This window comes from Antennarius striatus, chromosome 7 (assembly GCF_040054535.1).
Source record: "Antennarius striatus isolate MH-2024 chromosome 7, ASM4005453v1, whole genome shotgun sequence".
NCBI lineage: Eukaryota > Metazoa > Chordata > Actinopteri > Lophiiformes > Antennariidae > Antennarius > Antennarius striatus.
In genome coordinates, this window is record NC_090782.1 from 22,192,968 (window position 1) to 22,217,872 (window position 24,905).

Here is a 24,905-nt window from a genome sequence, read left to right on the forward strand (position 1 = left end):
AGTTATCTTGGAACTGTCAAACAAACTCTGCTTGAGAATTCTGATTATTTCCACAAAGTGACAAAAGTGTAAATTCCATCTTGTTTGACCCAATGGTTCCCATGTGCGTCAAACTCTACATCAGCATGTGTGCTGAGACAGAAATGGACCCATTACGTCGGAAGATTCTTCCTAATAGCTCCGTTCTAATGATCCTGGCAAGACACTGTTTCCAAAACATTACAAGGGTTACTTGCCATTATTCTGTCTCACTAGGCTTCTGATAAGTTGCCCCTCGGGCTCAAAAGATCACAGCGAGCCTAATTTAGTCCTTTCAGAGCGTATTTGGTTTCAGGCTATCTGAGTCATCAGCACCTTTCATGTCATTAACGAACCCCTTGAGTCATTTGAGGCTTTTTACTTGACAGTGACTGAGTGATATATCTCCACACACTTTATAATCAGCATGTAATAATTAAACAGAAAAACCACAGCGCTTTCTGAAGTAACAAAATGAACAATCCGAGTTTTATAGTAATAATTATAGCGTTCATCATTTTTATGAACAACTGTCAAAACTCTTCTAATTGAGAAGTCATAATTCAGTTAATCTAAGTATGGAAATAATAAAAACAAGATTGATAGTAAACCAACTACAACTACTCCTAATATTGTAGCTTGAGCAACTCCAGGGCCAATCAATTGTTTCTGCTTATATAACTGTGTGACCCGTAAAGCTGATAATGGCTCCTGGGCCTCCTGGAGTGCTAGCGTGCTAATCCAGACTGCTAACCAGCTGACAGTAACACATCCTCCACTGGACAAAAGGATTCCAGATCATTGGCCTGCCTACTGACCCTGCAGCCCCTGAACTGTGATCGCCTGCCAAGACTGTTTCCCCAGTGAAGTCAGGCAACAAGTGTGATTTACCTCCTGCAGCCTTTTAATCCTTAACCCAATCTTATGACACAGATACAACTCCACGTGCACGTAAAACCCACAGAGAACCTGCATCTGCAAATGCACCTCCTACTGCCTCTGGGCCCTGGCTTACCAAACATCTGCCAAAGGAGGCCATGGACAGGATTAGCCAGTTGCCAATTTTTGTGCATCTGTGTGCATTTGCGGTTTGATTTTGAAAAGCTGGCCGTACGTGCGTGCGTATGCGTGTACCTGGCCGCATATGTGAGCCATTTCTACTCTTTCCAATTTTTCCGGAAGTCTGCGGGAGCCTCCCACTGCTCTGGGCCCCAGCAGATGGGCTCTTATTGTGGGTCTGGAGCCCCAGAGCAATTAGATGAGTTTATGGTAAGCGCTAAGAAGCGGAGAAGCTTGTCATTCTGTCAGAGCTGATTTCCCCCCTCGCTCTAAAAACGCTGACCCCCCCCCCCCCCCCCGGCTGCCAAGGGTGGATGCGGCCCACAGCCGCGTATTTGAAAAAGGAGGTAAAGGAAGAGGAGTGTTTTTGAACTTTCTGGCGGCGATTTGGTTTTTACTTCCTGAAATGACTTTTTGTAAGCAGTAAGCGCCAAAATGTGCTGGGTGTATTTGGTTCTTAGCATTCTAAATTATTTTGACCCAATGAAATGGGACTGGTCGGGATGCATCCAGGCCTCTGGGATGCTTAATCTCCAATCAGACTTTTAAGATCTTATTGGTAACAGCACTATGTGTGCATTTTGAACGGCAAAAAAACACTAACCCTCCCATCAAGTTGACTAAATGTCTATCATCATACGATCAAAGTGCCGTGGGAGGTTTTAGGTATTCAAAGAGTGCAGAGGGGGTCTGTGAATAGGCTAACAAGTTCAAAAAGATACCTACAAACGCAATGCAGTGTCAAACAATCTGGAGCTATCGTGCCATGGCACGATGCAGGAATGAAATCCAAAACATTCTTTCCACAAGAAGAGCGAATACACAGCAGAAGCCGTGAAAGCCCTTGCATAGCATTCCCTACATGAACGAGAAAAAAAAAAAAATACTATGTTGAACCTCCCTGTGCCGTCCCAAGAGTGTTTCCCAATACTGTTGATGTCGTTTTTCCGAACGCGGTGCCAACAGAATACTTCATCCGCTCCACCTCTGAGGCCTGTGTATCCTCCTGAGTCTTTCTACGAGATTCACCTCTTTACTAAACTATTTGCAAAAAAACCCCCCCAAAAAAAAAAACCCTAAATAAACACAGTTACACAATGGAAAGAGGGGGGGTGTTATGTAACCAGTCATGCCATGGCCCAAATGCAACAATTTTCACGGCCCTGAACTTGAATACCCATCATCCACACATGCAAGTGTACACACACGGTGTGATGTTTGCAGCACTGACTTGCCATGTAACGAGTGCTATCATCTCTTCACATCAACAGGGATTAGAGAAGAGCTCTGACAAAAACACTTGAAGGCGAAGCTTAAATGCCGTCCGTAACATGCAACAGGATCCGTGTCATATTCGTAGCAAACCAAGCATAAAGAATGTCATACTTATCCTATATTTTCATTTTCACAAGTTACCACTTTAGGATTGACATGTAAATTGTTAATGAAAACACCATTGAGGAATATTCATGTTGCATCATAGGTTACCGACAAATGGGAAGGCACATGTCTCAGGAGAGGAAAGAAGAAATGTGTGTGCAGTTAAAAGAATCAATACCTCAAACAAAATTGATGCAGATGACATGAGTTTGCTTCCCAGAATCAAATTACTGCACAAAATGACCAGCATCGTGGTTTCCAAGAGGCTTACAGGATGCTTTTCTCGTAAACAACAGGGACCGCTGTGTGTTGGGATGCACTGATGCCGGCATGACAACGCTGTCAATATGTAGGGAGTCAGAAAACATCTGTTGGAAACTAGCAAATGAACAAAAAAAGAAGTTTAAGTTAAACAAGATATTTGGATTTCATGATTCCAATGTAAATAAAAAAAAAACAACAACTTTGAGCCTTTAACTGGTAGCAGCAGCTTCAATGCAAACACCAGCTCACCACATCCGTGCATTTAGTATGACAAGTATCTGCTCGTCGATTAAAGCTTTCAACATGTTTTATTATATAACAAAATTTTATTTCACTTATTTTATCATCTTCAGGCAACACATGGTGGTTGCATAACAATGTGACATTCACTTCTCATTCCAACAGACCAAGTCGGATATTTTTAATGACACGCTGGGATATTTTTCATCTGTGTTGGAGTATTTCAAGCCATGACAAGATCCCTGATCTTTTATTAACCCAAACCAGGCTTTTAGCAAAATGCTACAAAATCGATCTTATTGAAAAATTAAAACACAATCTAATGCAAAGTTGAAAAGGTGACACGTCAATGTCGACATGCTTTTGCTTAGAAATGACCAACGCCAATGGATATCCGGAAAACGTATGCCCGTTTCCTCCAAACAGAATCTTATATAGTCGGTTAAACACGTGATTAGAATAAAATAATTCATTTAAAATTGTCAAAAAGCGATCGCTCCAGCGCTGACGCAGTTCTGTGTTGACTCTGCTCCGCTCTGTGCGTGACTGAGGAGATTGTCTGGTGGAGAAGGAGTGTGTGTTTTCAGTATGATCCTTGGCGTGAGAACAGACTGAGAGCGGACATCACACCACACTGTGACTGCCGAGGGCAGACTGGGGGTGGCAACACGCACCTCCCTGCCCGGCCCCGATACCTGCCCTGGCCCTCCGGATCTCTCACTAGGTCCAGGCGCACACACACACACACACACACACAGTCATGCACATGTGAATGCATACACGCACACACATTTACATAACATTTAATTTATTGAAGGTTTTAGTCGTTTATTCAATCACCAAACTGAAGTAAAACCACGAGGACTGACATTTCTTTAATCTCTTATGTAACACCCCCAAAAAATCTAATAACCTTTGCACGAACGTGTCCGAAACCGCCACATCGACACATCAAAGATCTCTGAAAATACCCAGCTAATGAATGATGTTTGACTGTTTTGGCTGATGCTGCTTCTTCCAGTTTGAGTGCTTGTCTCTGCTTGTCAATTAGATGAATACACCAGAGCAAAAATATTGGGAGTATTGGCAGATATGCCTCTCATATTAGCCGAACCTGCGATATTGAATGTGAATGTCAACGCAGTCAGGAATATAAATCACCACAGGTATGCAGCCCCAAGCTGTGTAGGCTGCTGCCGCTGTGAGGTACATGCCAGTAGGTTATCTATTTTATACTGGTGGATATATCGGGGGGGAAAATGTAAATTGCGGTGAGAGAAAGTGATGAAGACATGCATGAACCAAAGTTTCACCTTCACTGTGAGCTAATAGAAGATGATGGCTGAAAAGGCGACCTTGACATACATTTTTCTGTCCATCTACGTGAAATGACCAATTAAAGGTCATTTGATGTAACACACCGGTGCATACAACACACACACACATTACACTTAGGTGCAACGAACGTGCACATGCCCCCGTGGCCCCCCCAGCCTCCTCAGGACGCTGTGGGAGTATTGTGGCACCAGGTGAACAAATACTATCTCTCCTGACTCACCGTCATGTGGAAACAAGACACCTGGGTCTCACCTCTTGTGCAGACCGAAACCAAATCTTCCATTCATACCTCAATCCTCAGTCATCAAGAGTTTGCAAGAGCCGCTTCGTCGTTTCTTCTACCATTTATTCACACCTTAAGTAAGTCAATGAAAGATCCATTTTTTTAGACTCAGATATTCAAAGTCCCTTGTTGATCCAAGACATGTTGGGCATCACTTACTTTGACCACACAACACATACCTGCACCCCTAACTATAATTCTTTTGTCTCATTTGATGCTCAGCAGGTCCGATGAAATCTGTAGAAAAAACATTTCCCTGGTGAGAGTGGTAATGTCCCGAGCAGAGCTCAGCCAAAATCTGTAAGCCAACATCCATTGGTCCATGAAAGCAAAACATGAGAAGGAAAAGATGCTGAAGGTCCTGACGGAGCAGTAGAATTCAGAGTAGCTCTTTCAGGTTAAATATGGCAATTACAAGCAGTTTCAGAGACAGATTGAGATGTTCAAATTGTCTGTGATGGTACTCTAAATCTATAAACACTCGCAAAGATATAATACCCAAATAATCCAGAAGGAACACTCTATAAGAACAATTAAATTCCAAATAGCTTCGGTATCAGATGTCTAATTCCCTCTAATCTTCCTACTAATGATTTATGAAAAGAAATTAAGAGAATATTCAAACTAAAGCTTCAAAGCCTTTTTACAGAGAGCATTCAGTCAATAATTAATCCCAAAGTCCTCTGAATGACTGGATCATTAGCATGACCTATTAATCAAATTGCTGACAAGAGTTGGGAGTCCAACAGGAAGTTCTCCCACAGGAATCACAGCGATGACAGCAGGAACACTTGGGAAAAATGGGAACACGTGCTGTCTGTGAGTTTTAGGCGCTCTCATCTCGTTGGCAAGAGAGACTCACCGTTAAATTCAGTTCGCGAGTGCTTCTTATTCCACTGTGTTTAAGAGCTACTCAGCAGACAGCATTAGTCAGACCGAAAAATGGAGCAGAGAAGAATACTGTGTTAGAAACAGCAGTTCTGGAGCAAAAATGGTGTCAGAGATATATCACCTTCATCAAAAGGCCAGTGAGGAAGCCCGTCCAATGAGGCAGAGTGCAAAAGCAGTTCAATACAGCGATAGGAATATTTGCTCCGCGATGTGATGGATGGGCCTAAAACTGAGCGATGACAGAAAGCATGTAAAGACAAAGATTGTGATTTGGGCAAAAGAAAAAAAATGAAAAAGTACATTTCATTGGCAAAGAACTCCTGAAGATGACAAGAGAGACTCGGACAGGAATGTGCTGCAGAGACAAATTGCATTTTTCCTCTGGAATCATCACGTTTTTTGACAGATGCAGCATGAGCGATGTGCAAAAATATGAACGAGCCTTGCTTTAGCTTGTCAACCACGAACGCCATCCAATAATGAGACATCGATGGGAAATTGTAGGTATGTCTGCAAGCGAAAGCTTTTCTATGCGTGGAATTTAGAACGCAATCAAACACAGACCGTTACGTTATCTCTGCTGGCAGGTCTCTTTTGTGATTGCGTGGTTTAAACAAATAACAGTTACACTGAGAATGACTCAAAGGGGTGTGAGAGGGCAGTTTATTTTAAGATGCGTGTTAAAACACATGCGGTCATCGTGACAGTGTGTCATTGTGCGTCAGGGGTCCGGTTCACGTCGGCTTAATCCTGGCGTGTAAATACGAAACCAGGCCCCTCCAAAGTAACGTGATGCCAAGGGGTGCGGCGTTGAGAAGTTGCCCGGCGTCTCTGATGCAGTTTTGCCCAGAAACGATTCGAGCACCGCTGGCACAAAGCTACGGCACAAAACTCCTTTGGTTTTAAGTTCTTCAAGTTATTTTTTTCAACTAATGTAGAACTTTTATATGTTTTCTTTTCATTATCAATAAAACTTGAGCTTCTTGATGTTACGGTTTACTACACTCTCTGAATTTTGCTCCAAGTCACCAGAACCACAATAGCCGATAAAAATAAAACCGATCCAAACTTAATCTTTCTAAACGGAGGCTAGCCGATGCTTCACCACTGAATCATGAGTCAAATTAGGCATTCCACATGACTTAAGTACATGATTTAAACAAGCGGTCTGATGATGGGTTGCCTTCATCTTTTTATTTGGGGGGTGAAAAACGCAACATCCTGGAGAAAATTCCAAGTCGGATACGAGGGGTGTTTTGCTCACGCCTGCAGTCACACACTGGTGACATTTCCTGGCTACTTTACTGGATAGACAAGTTGTAGAACAACAGCAGCAGGTGCATCAGTTTCTCAGGCACAGGTCAACCCTATTCATGCCACAGGAAACCGGATGACGTGGTGGACATTTAATGATAACCGACAACTGGACTGACAGGAAACACTGGTGGCTACAGGCTGATAGATCTGTAGAGACATGAAAATAAAAATGTGATTATGATTAGCATCAGATCACCACTTCTAGTAATGATGGGCACATCAAGCAAAAATAGTGACTGATAATCACTCAGGACAAATAGATGACGAGCCAATTATACTTTCTCAAATTTATCATGAAGTAAATTTAACATTTTTCATAGTTAATGTGACATTCAGTCGTTAATGCAGCATTTAGTCATTTTATGTAACATCTTTACTCATTACTGCGACATTTTCAGCCATTGATGAAGCAAATTTAGTCATTAAATGTGACTTTTCTACTTTGGATTCTTATAATAATTGATCTGATTGAGGAAACGGAAAAACGCTTGACAGAATAAAGGCCATACAGAGAAGTATATCATTTTATTGAAACTATCCTCAATGCTTGAAGAGGTTGGAGACAAAAAGAGGCTTTGTCTCAGCCCATGCGGCACCCTCTGTGACCTCTGCACAACTTTTCTCAATACCGCTGCGCCTGGCCCACTTCCTGTGTCTTCCACCGCTTGGTCTGACATACCAAACCAGATATTCACACACCCACGGTGACGGCTGAGTGTGACCCGGTCATCGTGCGAAGCTGAGAGGAGTTCACAACTGTGCCGCAGCTGCCTTGCAGCCTGCTGGCCGGTGGGCTCGCGGTGGATGAATCTGTGGCTAAAAGGGGGGCTGGAGCCAAGGAAACGACGAGGTGGTGGGAGAGCTGTCTGGTCTGGGTTACACAAGACTTTCTGGGGCGCATGGGCAGAAAAGTCCTGGCACATGTTAACAAAACCCGCTCAGAACATATTGTGATGATGAAACTATATAAATAAAGTTTTGCACTAAATTAACGAGTAGTATGTTACAAAATTTACTTTGAAATCCGCCATATTTACATAACCTTGAATAGCATTTGGGCAAAAATGGGACACAATCCCTGCAATAAGCTGGCGACTTATCCAGGGTGTACCTCACCTCCCGCCCAATGGGATGGGCTCCAGCGTGAACGCGTGACCTGGATACAGGTAAGTGGCTGCACACGAGATGAATGGGCCACAATCCATATTTTCTTTATAGCAGGTGATGTGTTGGGAAGCTCTACAATGAGCTGGCGTCTCATCTGAGGTGTACCCCACCTCTTACCCATAGCTAGCTGAGAGTCCGCAGATCCAGCAGATTAGTGAAGTGCAAGGCGGATAAACCACTGTAGATGAGGAGATTGAGATCTTCAAGGAAATTGATGGACAAGTTGGGAAGCCGATGCTAGTTTCATCATTTAGATATGAAACAGTTACTCCTAGCTGTTAATGTCAAAAGTTAAAATGACACCATTTTTACAAAAAGTAAGTAAAGACACTAAAAACTCTGCTCTACTGTTTCAGCGGAACATAAAGGCCTCACTTCCACCTCACTGCTGGTTTTTAATGTGCTTCCAATTGATTTCAATTACATGCCACGCATTTACAGCTGCTATTATCATAATGGACCTGTAAGTTATATTTTCTACGTCGAAAGCTTAGCTAACCCACTTGGAGCAGTAGAAGAGTCCAACTGTTGCAGCACCTCTACATCAATCGGTGATGCTAAATTATTACATGCGAATTTCAACAGCACAAACTGAGTAAAGCCTTATGATTTGAGAATTTTAAAAAAAAAAACTGAATCAGGGATGCAATGAGTGAGGGCAGCGGCATGCGGATGTTACGGCTGACCACTCTAGACAAGGATCCAGACGGATAAACAGGGAGAGGAAGGGTAGCTTAAATGTGGTAGGAATGTGACAGACAGTTGGGGAAGTCTCGTTGACCCCGGCCCACACGTTACTTGGCGGATTCCAGGTGTCTCGCCGTCCTCCTCTAGTCAGTCACACACGGATGTCAAGTCTCCCTGAAGGAAACCAGGCCTGTTCTGTTGGGGAAGTCATAGAAGAGCTGGGAGGACAGCGAGGAATCTGCATCTGCAAGCCATTTAGTCAAAACAAGGCTTCTGTACTGTCTGGTGGTAGTTTAGGGGCAGCTACATGAGGCATGACCACAAAGGTGCCTGCAAAGAGTGCACCTAAATATCACATCTATAAAAACATGACCTAAATACGATGTCTGGAGGGAGAGTTTTCCATCCTGTCGCCAGACTTCCATTGACACCTGAGGCCTTTTACACTTGTTATGACAGATTTTAACACTATTTAATGACCAGCTATTTTCCAGGCTCTGTAAATTGAAGTTACAGTAACTGCTTACAGCAGTGTACCATAATAACACACAGTAAGTAACAAATGGGCAATTCCGTCTGAGCAGCGCCAGAAAAAAGGTGGCAGGTGTAGCAATTATTTCACGGTCGTTTTTAAACTCAAGTTCATTCAGCAAATAAAGCTAAATTGCTGCCCTGATTACTTGACTTACTTTTGAGAGGCTGGAAAACGAGAAATTCAGAATGAAAAAAGCAGAAATTGACTAATTAAACTGTAAGTTCCTGACCTCAGATTCACAATTTGGGAAGAAGGCTAGACTGAACAATTAGACCGGTTGTGACCCAAGAAACAAAAACAGTGCTAAAAGATGTAAAGAAAAGGTTTTAATCTTTACTAAAGATGGGATTTATTAATCAGATTATTCTGCAACAACAGGAATTTTTACTACCATCAGAGGCACAAGTCGGACGCGCAGCCTCCATCACTCAACTTCTGAACGAATAGTAAATCTTTGATAACAGTTGGATGAATACCAAACTCATTTAAATTATTTTGAGTATCATGATTAGCTACAGAGTGACTTGTATTATTATGAGGCAATGACTCGAATGAATTACTTTACTAAAAGGTTTCTTTGACTTACTTCAAGGTTATAATCCAAGGTAACGTGAAAATAAGATGTGTAGCTCCCTTCATATCAATTCATTGAGGAATCCTTCTCAAATAAACCCAATTTATAGTTATTTCAAGGTATTCACCAAGATAAGCAGTTCTAGGCTGTACTCTCTAAATGAAAGAAACCCCAAAATCCCCCATGAGGCAACAGTGGTAAGAAGGAAACTGCCTTTTAACAGGCAGAAACCTTCAGAGGGTCCAGGCTCAGCAACTGATGGTGACTTTTTTGATAGAGTAGAATTATTTGAGTGAACAAACAGAAGAGCAGCTGTGTTTGTACTCAGACATGTCAAACTAGCTAATTATTAGAAACAGTATGGCAGTGATGTAACCGCTTTGTTTACGCAGTTAACCAACACGTCTCAAAGTAAAGTCCCCAAGACATGCGAAGGACTCCATTCAAGCATTACTGCATGGCATGACATGACATAACATGAGCAAAGTGCAAGTCAACCTCAAAGTACACTCACTTTCCAATTGCCAGATAACACTTTAATTAGAATGTTAACCAGCTGCTTAATTTAAATGCAAAGACGTAATTTAGATGGTGATGGTTACAGGTGGAACGTTTGGAATCATTCTCTGCTGCTCAACCAAAGTCAAGAGGGCTCTGGTCATTATGAGAATGTAGAGAACATATTTGTTGAGACTTTCTTTAGTGGATGAGAAAATCATCTATACTGTAGATAGTCTTCAACTCAGAAGGAGAACACAAACACAAACCATTCAGCACCTTCAGGCCAGTGGTGGTACACAAAACTAAATGGTGCATGAAATAACAAGCAGCAACTAAACACAACATCTGTGAAGTTGTGCGGATCCAAAACAATAGAGTCAGTGAAACACGACAAGACACCAATTGTTTGCTAAACCAACCTTTTTTGAGACATTCGGAAAGTCAGCTTTAACCCAAAACTAGGATAATATGCATCATAAAACTTTCGAAATGATAAATGAGCTTTGAACATGCTTGACCTCAATCATGAGTGAGTCCAACTGCACAGATACGGCACTGAGGGCAAGGTTAGGTTCAGAAGCAAACACACAAACTATTGTATGTTATCTAAATTAAAGTTAAGTCCTGATACGCAGGCCAACGAAAGACTTCCAAAGCTCACAAAAGACTCTAAAAATCTGTTCCTGTCAGGTTTTTCTTAATCAATTGAGCAAACCTCACGTTGGTAACAATTTTCATCTTATACTCCAGTATGTTTGTGGATGTTTTCATGAATTTTAATGACAATAATTATCTGACAACCTGCCCCACTGCATGTAGTCTGGTATAATATATAATGTTGTTTTAGGCTCATCTCTGTTTTTAGACCATAATGCAGGCTGCCGTGAAAATTCCTGCATTTCATTTAGAGATGCATTTACCTTAATGAGAAAGCTTTTAAACCAGAAGCTGATGGATAGCATGCCTGCAACCTTTAAGAAATATAAAACTCCATCTTTTCCATATGAATTTAAGGGACTCAAACAATAATGAACTTTATAATGTATGCCATCAATTACGGACAGTAATGGCCTCATCCTGCAAGAGTAGGAGTGAATGATCAAACTGTCATTTAACCCAACGGTTGCCCAAAACCAATTGTATCTGTGCTAATGCATCTTGGCAGTAAATTGGCAGCAACAAACGGGAGACTGGGAAGGATGAAACTCTGTAAAACTGATGCAGAGAAAATAGACAGGGTCCTTAACCAGTCATGCAGTAGGTAGAAAAAGCCATTACCCGACAGTCACTCAATTATCTTTCAGGGTAGAAAACAAGAGGACGCTCCCTGATTCTAGAAGATTGATTCTCTCCACTCATTCTGAAACTGGAGGAGTAGCACAGCATTTAGATGCGGCATGGCGGAGGATGCCAGCTCCACGCCGGGCTGTTGAAACCTCTGAGGTATTACGGTGATGACCCTCTCTGTGCAATCACAGGTGAATGGTAGACAGTAATTATCTCAGTCCTGGCAAAGCTGGAGACTTGGAGAGTCTTCCAACATTACAATGTAAAAAAAACAAAAAACTACAGCAATGTATGCAATCACAGGGAGGCAGGAAGTGATTGATCCATTGCTTGTAGTCTATTCACACCTCACTCTGGTGTGGGTCAATCAAATGATTCACATCTGATGCTTCCCATTTTCTAGAATGCCATGCCCCAAGTCACGTATTCTACAGGTATTATAATTATCTTTACATTTGTACACACCTCAGATTTATTAAAAGTCATCACATATCTATTTTGTACCTATTTTTTGTCCTTATTTGTGTCATTTTGTGAAATGGAGTGAAACGTCTCGTTCACATGCCTCACAATTCTAAATTAAAGCGCGATCACGACCTCCATGAGAGAGAATTTACACCCACACAACAAAACCCGTCTCATCAGTTTTACTGAACTGTTTGCTCCAAACTGTTTCCAACTATGTTCAAAGACATGCCATCATCCACCATTGAAGTGTTGATGGAGACAACAATTCCCATGATCTCACACAACCAGATTATATTTGTTATATGTTTTAATTGGGGAAAGTCGTCAATAACACACTGCATTAAGAAAAAAAAAAACTGTTCAATCACTGATGATCTGCAGAGGAAGAAGCTTCATTCTTGTGAAAACCTACTTTGTTGATCGCTCCGGCGTTCGCATATTATTTTTTTACTTCTAGATGTCACTCTCAGTCTTCATGACATCTCCCATGAAACCAATCCACCTGCATGTCTGTGGAAAACACCACGGTCTTCCAATTTCAATGTGAGTAAGGGTTATGGCTGGGTGCTGAAAACGTGCACACCTGCGCATGCATATCTCACACGTACTGGTTCTGCTTCAATTAAACGTGGTGGGGGCTTTTCAATCAATGTCTGCAGCCGCATGGGGAGGCCATTAGCACCAGTGAACCCAGTACTGTGACTCTGATGTGAAATGACAGGGGCTTTCACAGAAGCCGTCCTGCCGTTTAACACACACACACACATACACACATACACACACACACACACACACACACACACACACACACACACACACACACACACACACACACACACACACACACACACACACACACACACACACAATTACCCTACATTGCAGCAACCAAAAACTAGGCAACAGAGTTTACTCACACTGCTGTTTCCTCGATTAACTAATTTCAGTTTCTCAATCTCTAAATATCTGTAATCTGTTGCGCGCACCAACAAAAAGACTTAATCCCGTTGGATTTATTGACAACCTGCGAGTGTCAAAAGAAAATTAGAAAAAAACCCCAACATTTTTAAATTATCATTATGATTAATTGTCACCTCATAGGGAACCTCTTTCCCCTTACCTCTCTCCTCCTGCTCGGTGCCCCGGGTATGGTGATGAGCGCCGTGTCACCGCACACCACGGCCGCGTCCTCCACGAACACGCAGTCCGGGAGCGACTCGTCCGCGGGGAGCTCGACCACCTCCAGCCCGAGCTGCGTCCTCAGGACCTCGACGTACGCTTCTTCTTCCCTCTGCGCCTTGGCCAGGTCCACCTCCTCCCCCGTGCCGGTCCGAAGCGCCTCTTTGGCCAGCGACTCGGGGATACCCCGGACGATGGCGTGGGTGTAACGACCGAACCCTGATCTTAAACCAGCCATATTGTGCGCTCCCCTCACTTGGCACGCTCAAATCTGGAAGAGGGGGGGGGGGGGGGAGAGAAAAAATTACAGAAAAAACAGCCAAATAACTCAGCTAATGGATGAGAGAGACTGCTGCCACTTGAGCCTGGGGGTGTCTCGCCTGCTTATTTGTTCCCTGTGACTTTGTTGGGTTTTAATTCTTTATTTACAGTAGCTGCTGCACGCATTGCCAGTCGGCTCTGCTCCGGTCTCTAGGCGCGCTTCGGTGACGCGCACCGACGATCACGTGTGGCCCCCAGCCTGTCATCCATCATGAAGGTGTCAAACCAACAAGTGACAAAAAAAAACCAAAAAAAAACACCCTCCGGACAAACGGCTCGGTCGGTTTCAAGCTGGATCAGGAAAAGCGTGGAAGCAGCTCAGATGATGTTAGGATGTAAAATATCTCTCAGAACCGAAAGAGAGAGAATTCAACTTAAAATATTTATTTAACTTTGAATTGAAGTAGCCTATAGGGAGCTGGGGATCTGGGTATATGGTGACCAATCCCGGTGCAACACCTCAGCTGCTCAGAGGTCATGCGTGTTGCTGCTTGCACCAGGTGCGTGTAGAAAAAACATGAGATAAAGTGTAACAGCTGGGACCGAGTCCAGGATGACCTGTTGTAGATTATTAACAAATTCTGCTTTCCTTTCATTGTTTATATCGTTTAACTGTTTGCGTTGTTGTATCTATGACTTTATTTGTCTGTTAGAAAAAGTTTTCAACACATGTAGGTTAAATCTTCTGGATAGGAAAGGTATGACTTAAGAAACATTGCGTTAGACTTTAGACTTTGCATTAGACTCGCTTTAACTCAACCCGTGTACTTGGTTGTTGAAGTTTTCCTGCATTTATAACGACAGTCATGCAAGGAATATTCATAAGATCCCATCGGCGTTAAACTGACATATCGAGAGGAAGTGGTTTTATCACTGGTTTAAATCAGCGGTCCCCAACCTCTGGGTCGCGGCCTGGTAGCAGGCCGGGGACCGTTAATACACACAGAAAGTTTGAATTTTTCTTTTTTTTTTCTTTTTTTTTTTTTTACTGATTATCAGTCTAACGATGTTTTATTCTGAAAAGTGAATTCTGTGCGGAATGACGCACAGACGAATACATGTGTCTGTGCCTCATGACAGGTCTCAATCAACAGATCTGTCATGAGGCACAGACATGCCGTTACCCTCAAAATTAAGACCACAAGCAAAAATGAGTAAAAAAACAAAAAAATCTTTGTGTAGATTCTTTGTAAAGTGAGAAAACAGAAGAGGAGTCTACAACTTCCAAGAGTCCTCCTTACAGTCTGGGTCCTGCCCGGAGTTTCTTCCTCAATTAGGGACTTTTTCCCCACCACTGTCTCTTATGCTTGCACTTGAGGGTTCTGTTGGGTTTTTCTGTCTGTAAAAACTCTTTGAAATGTCTGTTGATGTGATTAAGCGCTCTACAAACAAAAGTTGGTTGATTGATTGAATACGGGTTTATCCCTACAGGTGAATCTCCTGTTAAGTGTCGACAAGCAAGAAAATGAGTCAATGAAACCTTCATAGCTGCTTTTGACACCTGGAGACCAAAGCACCAAGCATTAAAAGACAAAGCTTTGAAGTGTTTTAAAAAAAATGTGAACACAAAGGGCAGAAGTGATAACTAATGGCCACCTCATCAAAAAATGTGAGCGCACTGAACGCTTACTGGCTAATCGTATCGCAGAGGTGAAGAAACCGTTTTAGTGTTGGTGAAGAATTGATGCTGCACGCCGCTAAGGACTTATGCCATGAGCTTCTAACTGAACACTAATTTTCATTGTTTTTATTAAGTGATTGACTTGTTCACCCTTTTATAAAGGAATAATCAGTATTTCTCCTACATTTGATGCGCTGATTGCAAGACGCTGTATTTCCAAAGACACCTCATCAGCGCAGTCACTTGAATCAAATTTTCATTATAATTATTTCTTATTAGAAATGATTTTTGTTCTAGAATGAATGTTGATTTCTGCATTTGACATCAGACCACTGCAGTGATTTATTATTAGACTACACCCGTCCTGACATCATTAACGATTATCGGGTAAATGAAGGCCGTTCGAGAAAATTTTGCTTTAGATGAAACCGATCCGTGGGGACCGCTGGTTTAGATCGCTAGATCAACAGGAAATCCATCTGTACTCTTTTTTTGACTGAATATTCATTTTTTTAATAAGCCGCACACAAAACGCCACCTTGTTCCAACAGCTCCGCGTTGATTCCTGAATATTTCTGTTCATTTTTCTACGTTAAACTGAAAATCTTTGGACGATTGTTTGGATGAAACAGATGGTGTTTCCCCCACAGACAATCAGTCAATAATTAGTTGTATGCACAGACTCAAGAGTCATTATGATGGACAAATTATAATAGTGTAATTGCCCCTCACACAATGTGGCTGCACAATAGCGATGTAGAATACTTATCCTTTTAGTTGAGATCAAAAACAAAATAATTAGATTTGAAAATAATCTAACAGAAGTGTTTATTATGGATTGCGATGATGAGGATCATTTCTTGTGGTCATGTGGGAGAAGAACGTTCTAGAAAAATGTGATATTTTAGTTTTTCTTTTCTTTAACTTTTAACACTAAGACGGTGCAAACACCTCGGTTTCTCCACGGTGTCACTGTAACTATAAGAAATAGTCTTATCATGGCTTGATCCTCATAACTGACCATGAAAATCTTCCCCTCAAATTTGGAATTGCATCCGTATGACTTATAGTGTGATTGAAAAACTTCTTTGATGGCAGATTCCAGACAGTTTTCATTCTATCTGAGAAAAAAACTGTTCAAAAAGTCTTTGCAATGCTAAAAATAACTCGAAGAAGAGTCTTGATTCATCTCTTTATGGGGTAGACTCAACGTTTTAATGTGTTCAAACAGCCTTTGTGTCATATTCCCTGTGGTTCTTCTCCTCCTGGTGCCATCTAAGGACCTGGTGAAGCTGTCTGAACGGACGGAATGTTTCTTCAGACGTCTCAGAGGCACATTCTTCCACTGCGGGACTTCACTTTGTCTTTTCTTCTTCCAAATTCACTCAATTATCCCCAACTGCTCCGAAGATTCCAGGAGTCCCACATTCCTTTTTTTTTTTTCTTTCTTTCCATTCCAGCCAGGATCGCCATCCACCACCGCCCTCCACCCGACACTAACACCTGCCCCCACCCAACCTGCTTCGTTTTCTCCCCCCCCACCTGCCATCATTCCTCATCACAGATGGACGTGACCCAAGAAAAGACCCTCTCTTTCTCTTCTCTGGCTATGCTGAGGAATGTGGATACTCTAGATGAAGGAAAGCCCTCATACTTTCGGCGCACCTGGATGGTACATTGTGCAGCTATACAAGAAATGAGTGAAAGCAGACGCGATCCTCCAGCTGCAGATGAAGCAGCACCTCTTATTTGCAAGGTATGATTGGACTGCCGATGAGATCCTAGACATCTTAAGTGTCATGGACATGCCTGATTATGCAGGTGCACAGGGCATATCTGAATCTAAGCAGTCTGGCACATTTATGAACTGAATTACCAGGCAAACATAAGGTGGTGGAAGAAACTGGCTAAAGATAAAATGATAATCTGATGCTCCCGAGAGGAAAGGATTGAATTTTGTAGCATTTTCAATAGCAGCTACAAGAGAGGTGTGACAAGGATGAACTTTTGCCCTCAAGCCAAGTGAAATCAGCATCTTAAAAAAAAGGATCTTGGAGCAATCAAAATTCTGGGAAAGGGTTTGTGCAGCAGTTCATTCACAAAAAGAAAAGCGTTTAAAGAAGAAATACTAGCGGGTTCTTTTCAGCACCACCCTGCTTCTGTTCATACTCAGTACTCTACCATGCATCCATCCATCTTCTTCTCGCAAAACATGTGGGTTTTACAGTGAATGGACGAACACTGGCTGACAAGTTTAGATGGTTTGGGTCTTTTTTGTGCAGAAAGAAAATATAAAACATATCTGTCATCCATCAAACTCATCCTTCAGTTCTCTATCAGTGAAGGATGAAACTGGGAAAAGTGGTTTGAGAGTAATGAATGAATGACTTGCTCATCAATGCTGCTACAGGGTTACACATTCTCTCATTTAGTTTTGTTCTGCTTCCACGGCACGTATGTCCTTATAAAGAAGTCAAGCATGCAGAAATCGTTCAGGATATTAAAGAATTCAAAGCATCAGCAAAAACTTCCTGACAGAGTTCCATAAACAAATCCAATGACGTACAGATTTGCTTTCCCAAGGCCTTGTCAGAGCCATATTTCTTTTTTTCAGAGCATGAGTCAGTATTTTAATCGTTGGAATCATCTCTGCCCCCGCTCACATGAAAACAACTCGTAACTCAATGGACTTCCTGCTGCTCTGTGAGCTGACAGAGAAAGGAAGTGTTTTCCAGCGCACACTGCATACCAGTTATGACATCTATCTAGAATATATTACAATGGAATCTGTTGTTTAAACATGGGATGTACTGTACTTTTCCATCTGTCACCTCTACGTACTTAAAAGGGGAGGTTTGGGTCCCTGCACTTCCTTCAGACCAAATCTGAGGGCCGGCATTTCCTCATCAGCTCTCACCAGTGGGATCTGACAAGGGATTTGGAGCCAAAACACGCAATTCTCAAACTTTAGTGAACGGCAAAATATGTCAAGCTCAAATGGAGACTGTGCAACTGCTCAGATTAGCACAGTACAGAGAAATTCAATGATAATCTCATTAGAATATTGATGGGACAAAGGTCTGTGTCTAATGTATGTGTGTGTAGAGGCTGTAAATTAGCATGTCTGGGTGATTAGAACACAGAGATGCATGTTCAGTTTTTTGGAATATGTGAAACAGATGTTTCAGTGGTTTTGGTAAGGAACTTCTACGGAGTTAGGAGACAGAGATGAATTAAAAGTCAAATTTGTCTGATTTAAGTGGATTTGGGAACAGAAACTGAATACAAAACTACGTGACATTTAATTCAGACGTCATGATTCTGTTTTTTTTGGACTGTTTTTTTTTTCCTTTCATGGGTGAGTGGGTTCATATTATACAGAATCCTACAATTCCCATCATGCAACTCACAAGCCTCCTATTATCAGTCGGTGGTTGCTTGATAAATGCCAATGTCTCTCCGTTTCTAGAAACACAATCCGTCAAAAAATTAAAAAAAAAAATATTTCGTCTTTACGCCCAAAACTAATGATGACATCATCAGGTTCAATATTTCAAGTCAGAGTCGTTGCAAACGTGTGATTATTGTCACAGGTTGTACTGGATTTGCCACACTGGGTAAATAGATGGCGACGCGTAAAACCTTATCTTCGCCCTTTACTTATTGACACGCGAACGGGCAGCGCGCACAGGAAAGCGTTGCGCGTGTGCTCGTGCTGACACACCCCCTATCCAAACAGGTCACACACACACACACACCCCCTATCCAAACAGGTCACACACACACACACACACACCCCCAGACCAAAACTTCACAATGTTTCGTGATGCAGTCATATCAATCAACATTTGAAGTGTGTAGTTACCGCTTCTGTGTGTGGAGGACGGATTCAGTCCGGACAGTCCGTCTGGAGACCGCCCTCTGCGTATTCCGGTCCACATTGTGTACATAGAGACCCTCAAAGAATAAATAAATTAATCACAATCCACGGTTTTTAACTTTTCTGAACGAGTTTGATCTTTTAATAAATCTCTGGTTGCTGTGACTTATATTTACGCACCGATAGCGCGAACAGGATACAAGGTTTTGCGCGTCAAACGCTTATTAATAACTTTCCAAACTTTAAACCCTCGTAGAATAAACTGAAAAAACAAAACAAAAATAAACTCACCGGAGTGGTTCTCCAACCTCCTGCCCAGCGCTGTTGTCTCAAATTGTCATGTTAAAACTACACGTGTGGACACAAGGGGGGAGAGAGAGTGAGAGAGTTTGTGTCCGATCCTTATTAACACAAATAAACACTCTGCCCTCATGTAAATTGTCCTCTTTGGAATCTGCCAGCCGTTCGTGGCAATGATAACGGCTTTTGTGTTGCGTCTTTACGCACTTCGTGAAAGTTTTCATCACTCGGAATCATTTCAAGACGTCGGTGGAAGGGACTTATTGAGACATCTGATTTTTTTTTTTTTTTTAAAAAAGAAAAGAAAAGAAAAAAAAGTACAGACAAAGACTAAGTTTTTCTCTCTCCCCCCACACAACACATCCTTTGCGGAAAATTGGATCACTTTACCTACAAACGAGACCCACTTTTCCCCCAGAAACGTGATGGACAGATTGCGTGAAAGGACGAAATTGCCGCAAGGACTGAATGCAAAGGAATTTCCCTGTACGGAGGACATATTTAACAAGCCTTTAAGCTGTCAGGAATGCTTCGTGGTCTACTGGCCGAAGGGAGAGAAATATGTTAATAATGTAGGCTACTGCCATACCAAATATGGCAATATTGTTACGTCTGAGCTCTGGTGCGCATCTGGAAACGTTTAACTCTGCTGAATAAAGGCACTGCGAGCCCAGAAATAGACGCTGTTATACGTAGTTCTGCCCACACCTTCAGACTCACAGAGAAAAACCGTCAGCTATTTTAAACGCGGCACTTTCAACGTGTTGTAATCTTGTGTTTAACTGATTGCGTTAATCAGCACTGGTACAAAAATTACGCACGTCCCCAGACGCGTTAAATGAGTGAAATAAATTTCATATCAACTTATTGCTTTAGGATATTCTCTGGTAGACTAACAATGTGAGTAGTTTCAAACATTTGAGGCACTGAAAACAGGAAGTTATAAAATATCAAATGACCAATGTGTATTTGTGTATAAGGTGAAAACAGAGGGGAAGGTGACTTTAGAAAGTCACGGTAAAGCAGCTTGACAGTGAGATCCAGTTGATGCATTTGAATAGCGAGCAAAGGAAGAAAATGAAAGAGGGATAAACAAGAAGGGGAAAAATGTGAGAAGAAAAAGTGCGTTCAGATGGGATCCAGGGGGGAAAAATCCATTTGAGAAAGAAAAGAAGAAGAAGAAAAAAAAAAGAGAGAGAAAGGTTTAGACAGGGTGGAGCTTGGGTCTTGGATGGAAAATGCGCCGAGAAACATTCCTGGCATACTTTGGGAACAGTTCAGCAGGCAGCCCAGGAACGACGTCATCTTCCCACTACGGTATAAAAGTCCGGAGGTGGCCGGACCTCAGCAGACTGCAACCGCCTTACCGAGAGCTTCACCTTCTCTACAGGAGCCTCTAACACCAGAGACTACCAGCAAACACGAGAGACAAGACGACCGAGCGAGGGAATATCTAAGGACTCCTCCAGAAGAGACAACTTTATTTTATTTTCCACTCATCTGGGATCAGGATTCCTCTCGAACGCGCAGAATAAAACTTATCCAAGATGCTGACGCTTACAGTTATCGTTACCTTCCTGGGGAGCCTCAACTTGGTGAGTTATTTCTCTCATTTCTGTCTGGTAGAGCAACTTCCATCACTTTTTAGTTTCTGATTTTTAGTTGTTGTTTTTTTAAAAAGGGACGCGAGCAAACGTTTCTTTTCTTGGAATGAAATGCTGCGTTTTTCTCTCATCAGTCTCTCATGGAAGATTTTTTTTCGGCCGAACAGGTCCTCTCCTCTTCCTGCCCCTCCGTGTGCGAGTGTCCCCTGGCGATGCCCAAGTGCGCCCCCGGCGTGAGCGTCGTCCTGGACGGCTGTGGCTGCTGCAAAGTGTGCGCCAGGCAGCTGAACGAGGACTGCAGCCTGACCGAGCCTTGTGACCACACGAAAGGGCTGGAGTGTAACTTTGGGGCCAGCTTTGCCGCTGCTACCACCCGTGGCATCTGTCGAGGTATGTATAAACACCACCCACCTCCAAATCCAAATACTTTTTGAGGTAGTCTAAGGTAGTTTTTGGGGCAATAAGAGTTGTTTTTTTTAACTGAGAAGTTGGGGACCTGTGTGATTTCAGCTCTGTGGAATGCAGATAGGAAACATAATCTGTAACTAGAAGAGACTCCTCAGGCAGCCTGAAGAATTTCACAGTTTAACTGATCCCTACCTGGCAGCCATGTGATGTCTTCAGCACACTCCCGAGCAGAGCAGGAAAGAATAACATTCCTTTCCTCCTGTTTTTTTCTCCTGCTGCAGCCAAGTCAGAGGGCAGACCCTGCGAGTACAACAGCAGGATCTACCAGAACGGAGAGAGCTTCCAGCCCAACTGTAAACACCAGTGCACATGCATTGATGGGGCAGTGGGATGTGTCCCACTCTGTCCTCAGGAGCTCTCCCTGCCCAACCTGGGCTGTGCCAACCCCAGACTGGTCAAAGTTGCTGGTCAGTGCTGCGAAGAGTGGGTGTGTGATGATGGCAAGCAGAGAGACATCCTGGAGAAGATATTTGGCAAAGACATGTTCACCGATGACTCAGAAAGCGACCTCACCAACAGGAACGAGCTCATCACTATTGTGAAGGGGAGACTCAAGTCTCTACCTGGTAAGAAAGCATTTCGTCTGGATATTACTGTAGAATACATCAGAATGCACTGGATTTCAAGACTGATTATGTTGCTTCTTTTAATCAGCTTACAGGCCACTGCCTGAAGTCCAAAGGTTCGACAACTCAAAGTGCATCGTCCAAACTACTCCATGGTCCCAGTGCTCCAAGAGCTGTGGAACTGGCATCTCCACCAGAGTCACCAACAAAAATAACGAGTGCAAGCTGGTCAAAGAGACAAGAATCTGCGAAGTGCGACCATGCACCCAATCCCCATACTCCAGTCTTAAGGTAAGCTTGAGCCATCATCATTAAATGAGATGGAAGCTTGCAAGATACTGAAAATGCTTCTCTTCTGGGTCTGAAGACATAACTAACCTCCTTCTCCTTCTTGTATGTCCTTTTGCAGAAAGGAAAGAAATGCAGCAGAACCAAGAAGTCCAGCCAGCCAGTGAAGTTCACCTACGCTGGCTGTTCCAGCCTGAAGAAGTACAGGCCCAAGTACTGCGGGGCCTGCGTGGACGGCCGCTGCTGCAGCCCCCACGACACCAGGACCATCCGCGTCAAGTTCCGCTGCGAGGATGGCGAGACCTTCAACAAGAACATCATGATGATCGAGTCCTGCAAGTGCAACTACAACTGTCCCCACGCCAACGAAGCCTCCTACCCCTTCTACCGTCTGTCCAACGACATCCACAAGTTCAGAGACTGATCGGCGACGAATGTCCGAAACCCCTAAGCAAGACAGGAAGATCATTGACAATACTGGCAGTTCAGAGGAACGCAGGGGTGTAAATAGACTATCAAACAACTACCAGCTTCTTGTTGTAACTAGATTCCCAAGGAATTGCGGGCTTACATCATGAGGACTTAATGAAGTGCACTGTTTGCTGTGACTACATCAGCATTCTAACCTAAGAGCCGCTTCATATTAATGGAGCATCTGAAGTAGCTTCGTTATGGAGCAAGATGTAATTAATATTTGTACATTTATGTTAGTCGCTGATATCAATTCACTGTGTATATTTTGATCCTTTACATCAGACATGACACAGACTGTAGACTTGTGTGTGTATATGTAGATATGCACACGCGCAACTTCCATTAACATACCATCCTGTATCTTAAGAACGAGACATCACAATGAAACCGCCGGGCTTGTTTAACAAGCACGGTTCCATTCCTTCCTGACGTGGGCATTAGTGTTCATGTTTTGTGGCAGCTATCGAACTCCTTTTCGTGAAAAAGACAAAGCGAAACATGTCAAAGGATGAATGAATGTTTTTATTATTATTATTATTATTATTGTTATTAATATTATTTATCGACAAATGTAGCTACTTTATTTGGATATAATGTGTCATACTGGAATAAATTGTAAAATGATTTAATTTTATATGCTACAAATAAAACTGATTTATTTATGAAATATGACAGTGGCTGAGTTGCGTTTGTTGGTGCTGCTCTGCAGGACGGCACAGATCCAGAGAGGATGTTTTAAAGCCACCACTTCCGGAGAGAATCCCTCTGTTATATCATTCTGTAGACCCAACAGATTCTCAGACAGACACCAAGCTGGGTCAGTCCATTCTTATATAACACAACTTTGGAGGCAATCTCCCTCCTGACTTTTGTATGCTTTGGAATGCCATTCTTCAGCGAGCTAGCTTGCTTTCATTTGATCTGGCTAAGCCATGCCCTTGACTGATTCCGAGAGGAGGGGGAAAAGATTAAGTCCACAAGTAGCAATGAGTATGGGAGTATGCCAAGAATCTTAAGTGCTGCTCTGAATGGGCTGGGATTAGACACCAAGCAAGAAGGACAATGACTATTATTGTATATAATGGGCTGTATACAATGAATGCATTCCCCAGGAAGCTTCTTTTTTTTTCCACAGTGGAATAGCCCAAACCAAATTGACCCAATTCATTCACAATTGTCTTTAAAAGTTAATTAGTTGCATTGGCCTCTGTTGGCTCTTAAACTGCACTGTTCTGCTAAAAACAGTTGTAAACAGCCCTACTGTTTCAGGAGGGCTTCAGCCTTCCCTTCCAGGTTTCAGTTTAATAGGCATTAAAGAATACTACAATGAGGCAGAAACAGGCAAACTGCAGGAAAATAAGGATAACATTGTTGTTTTTGTGATCATAAAAACATCACATTTATTTTTAAATCTACCAACCTACCTGTGTTGCCTTCTCACACCTTATCCCAGCTCAGATATGTCCTGGAAGTTTTAGACTTTCCAGACTTATGACCCCTGAGGTGCATGAGATACAATAAGAAATGTATAACTGAAGAATTCAACAAGTGTCAAGTCGAAAACAGATGTGTGTTATTTTTCTTTCTGGGGTCAGATGGCAGATGCTTGCACCGGGTACGAATTCCTACAGAGTGGTTGGAAACGGGGCAGGGAGAGCGGAGCTCATGGGCAACGACAGGGGAAGGCTTCTTTTTTTTTGATCCAGGTAGAGGGAGCGGCTCAGGAATGCAGCAGTGGCTCGGAAAGCAGACATCCTGATGGGCGGCAGATGTTGGAAACTATTTCTGAGCAACATGTTCACTTTAGTTGAGAAGATTTTCCAAATATACACAAACACTCCCAGGGCTTCACTTGTGTCCACAAAAAAAAAAAAAAGAAAAAAAAAAGGCATTTTATCTCCTCACAAACAACTGTAAAAACCTGACATTCCTGCACAACATTCCCGCACGGCAGCTGGAAATAAGTCTTAATCGAGTGCATTTAATAAGACACTGCGCAGGGCACTTTGCCTTTGAATGAGCTGCATACCGCACAGGATGTGCCTACTGAGCTTTTACAGATTGCTCACATGAAAGGCTTCTGAGGTTTACCTAATCACAAAGATGTGTGGCTTTCCCCCCCCTTGCAGCCTGGATTTCTAGTCCAAACACTCTCAAGGAGCCCTGTTTTTGCTCCTTCCCTTTCTCCCGCTTCC

The 24,905-nt window shown here is 42.6% G+C and overlaps 2 protein-coding genes across 5 annotated transcripts in view; one reads left to right on the forward strand and one right to left on the reverse strand.

Moving 5' to 3' along the window:
• Positions 1–20,497, reverse strand: part of ddah1 (dimethylarginine dimethylaminohydrolase 1) — a 59,133-nt gene extending 38,636 nt beyond the window's left edge. Inside the window, exons 1-3 of one of the 3 annotated variants that reach the window (XM_068319547.1) lie at positions 19,302–20,497; positions 18,996–19,087; positions 13,130–13,459 (exon numbers count right to left, since the gene is read on the reverse strand). In XM_068319547.1, the coding sequence (XP_068175648.1) occupies positions 13,130–13,426 (297 nt within the window). In that variant the 5' untranslated portion in view covers positions 13,427–13,459; positions 18,996–19,087; positions 19,302–20,497. Of the gene's footprint in view, positions 1–13,129; positions 13,460–13,568; positions 13,706–18,995; positions 19,088–19,301 lie in introns of those variants that run through there. The other 2 variants (XM_068319548.1, XM_068319549.1) reach the window with 2 other exon arrangements.
• A 176-nt stretch (positions 20,498–20,673) lies between these two features.
• ccn1 (cellular communication network factor 1) lies at positions 20,674–23,382 on the forward strand. 2 transcript variants are annotated; one of them, XM_068319544.1, is made up of 5 exons: positions 20,674–20,905; positions 21,049–21,304; positions 21,604–21,948; positions 22,037–22,239; positions 22,358–23,382. In XM_068319544.1, the coding sequence occupies exons 1-5, from the start codon at positions 20,858–20,860 to the stop codon at positions 22,658–22,660; spliced, it is 1,155 nt and encodes a 384-aa protein (XP_068175645.1). In that variant the 5' UTR covers positions 20,674–20,857; the 3' UTR covers positions 22,661–23,382. The 2 variants fall into 2 exon arrangements, with proteins under 2 accessions (XP_068175645.1, XP_068175646.1); XM_068319545.1 differs by having other exon boundaries at positions 20,676–20,905; positions 21,082–21,304.
• Positions 23,383–24,905: the final 1,523 nt, after the last annotated feature.

Excerpts from the sequence above, each read along its gene's own strand:
- ccn1 (XM_068319544.1), top strand. The coding sequence starts at position 20,858 with ATGCTGACGCTTACAGTTATCGTTACCTTCCTGGGGAGCCTCAACTTG. Across the intron at positions 21,949-22,036 it reads GAGACTCAAGTCTCTACCTG|CTTACAGGCCACTGCCTGAA; the intron begins GTAAGAAAGCAT and ends TCTTTTAATCAG. Across the intron at positions 22,240-22,357 it reads CCCCATACTCCAGTCTTAAG|AAAGGAAAGAAATGCAGCAG; the intron begins GTAAGCTTGAGC and ends GTCCTTTTGCAG.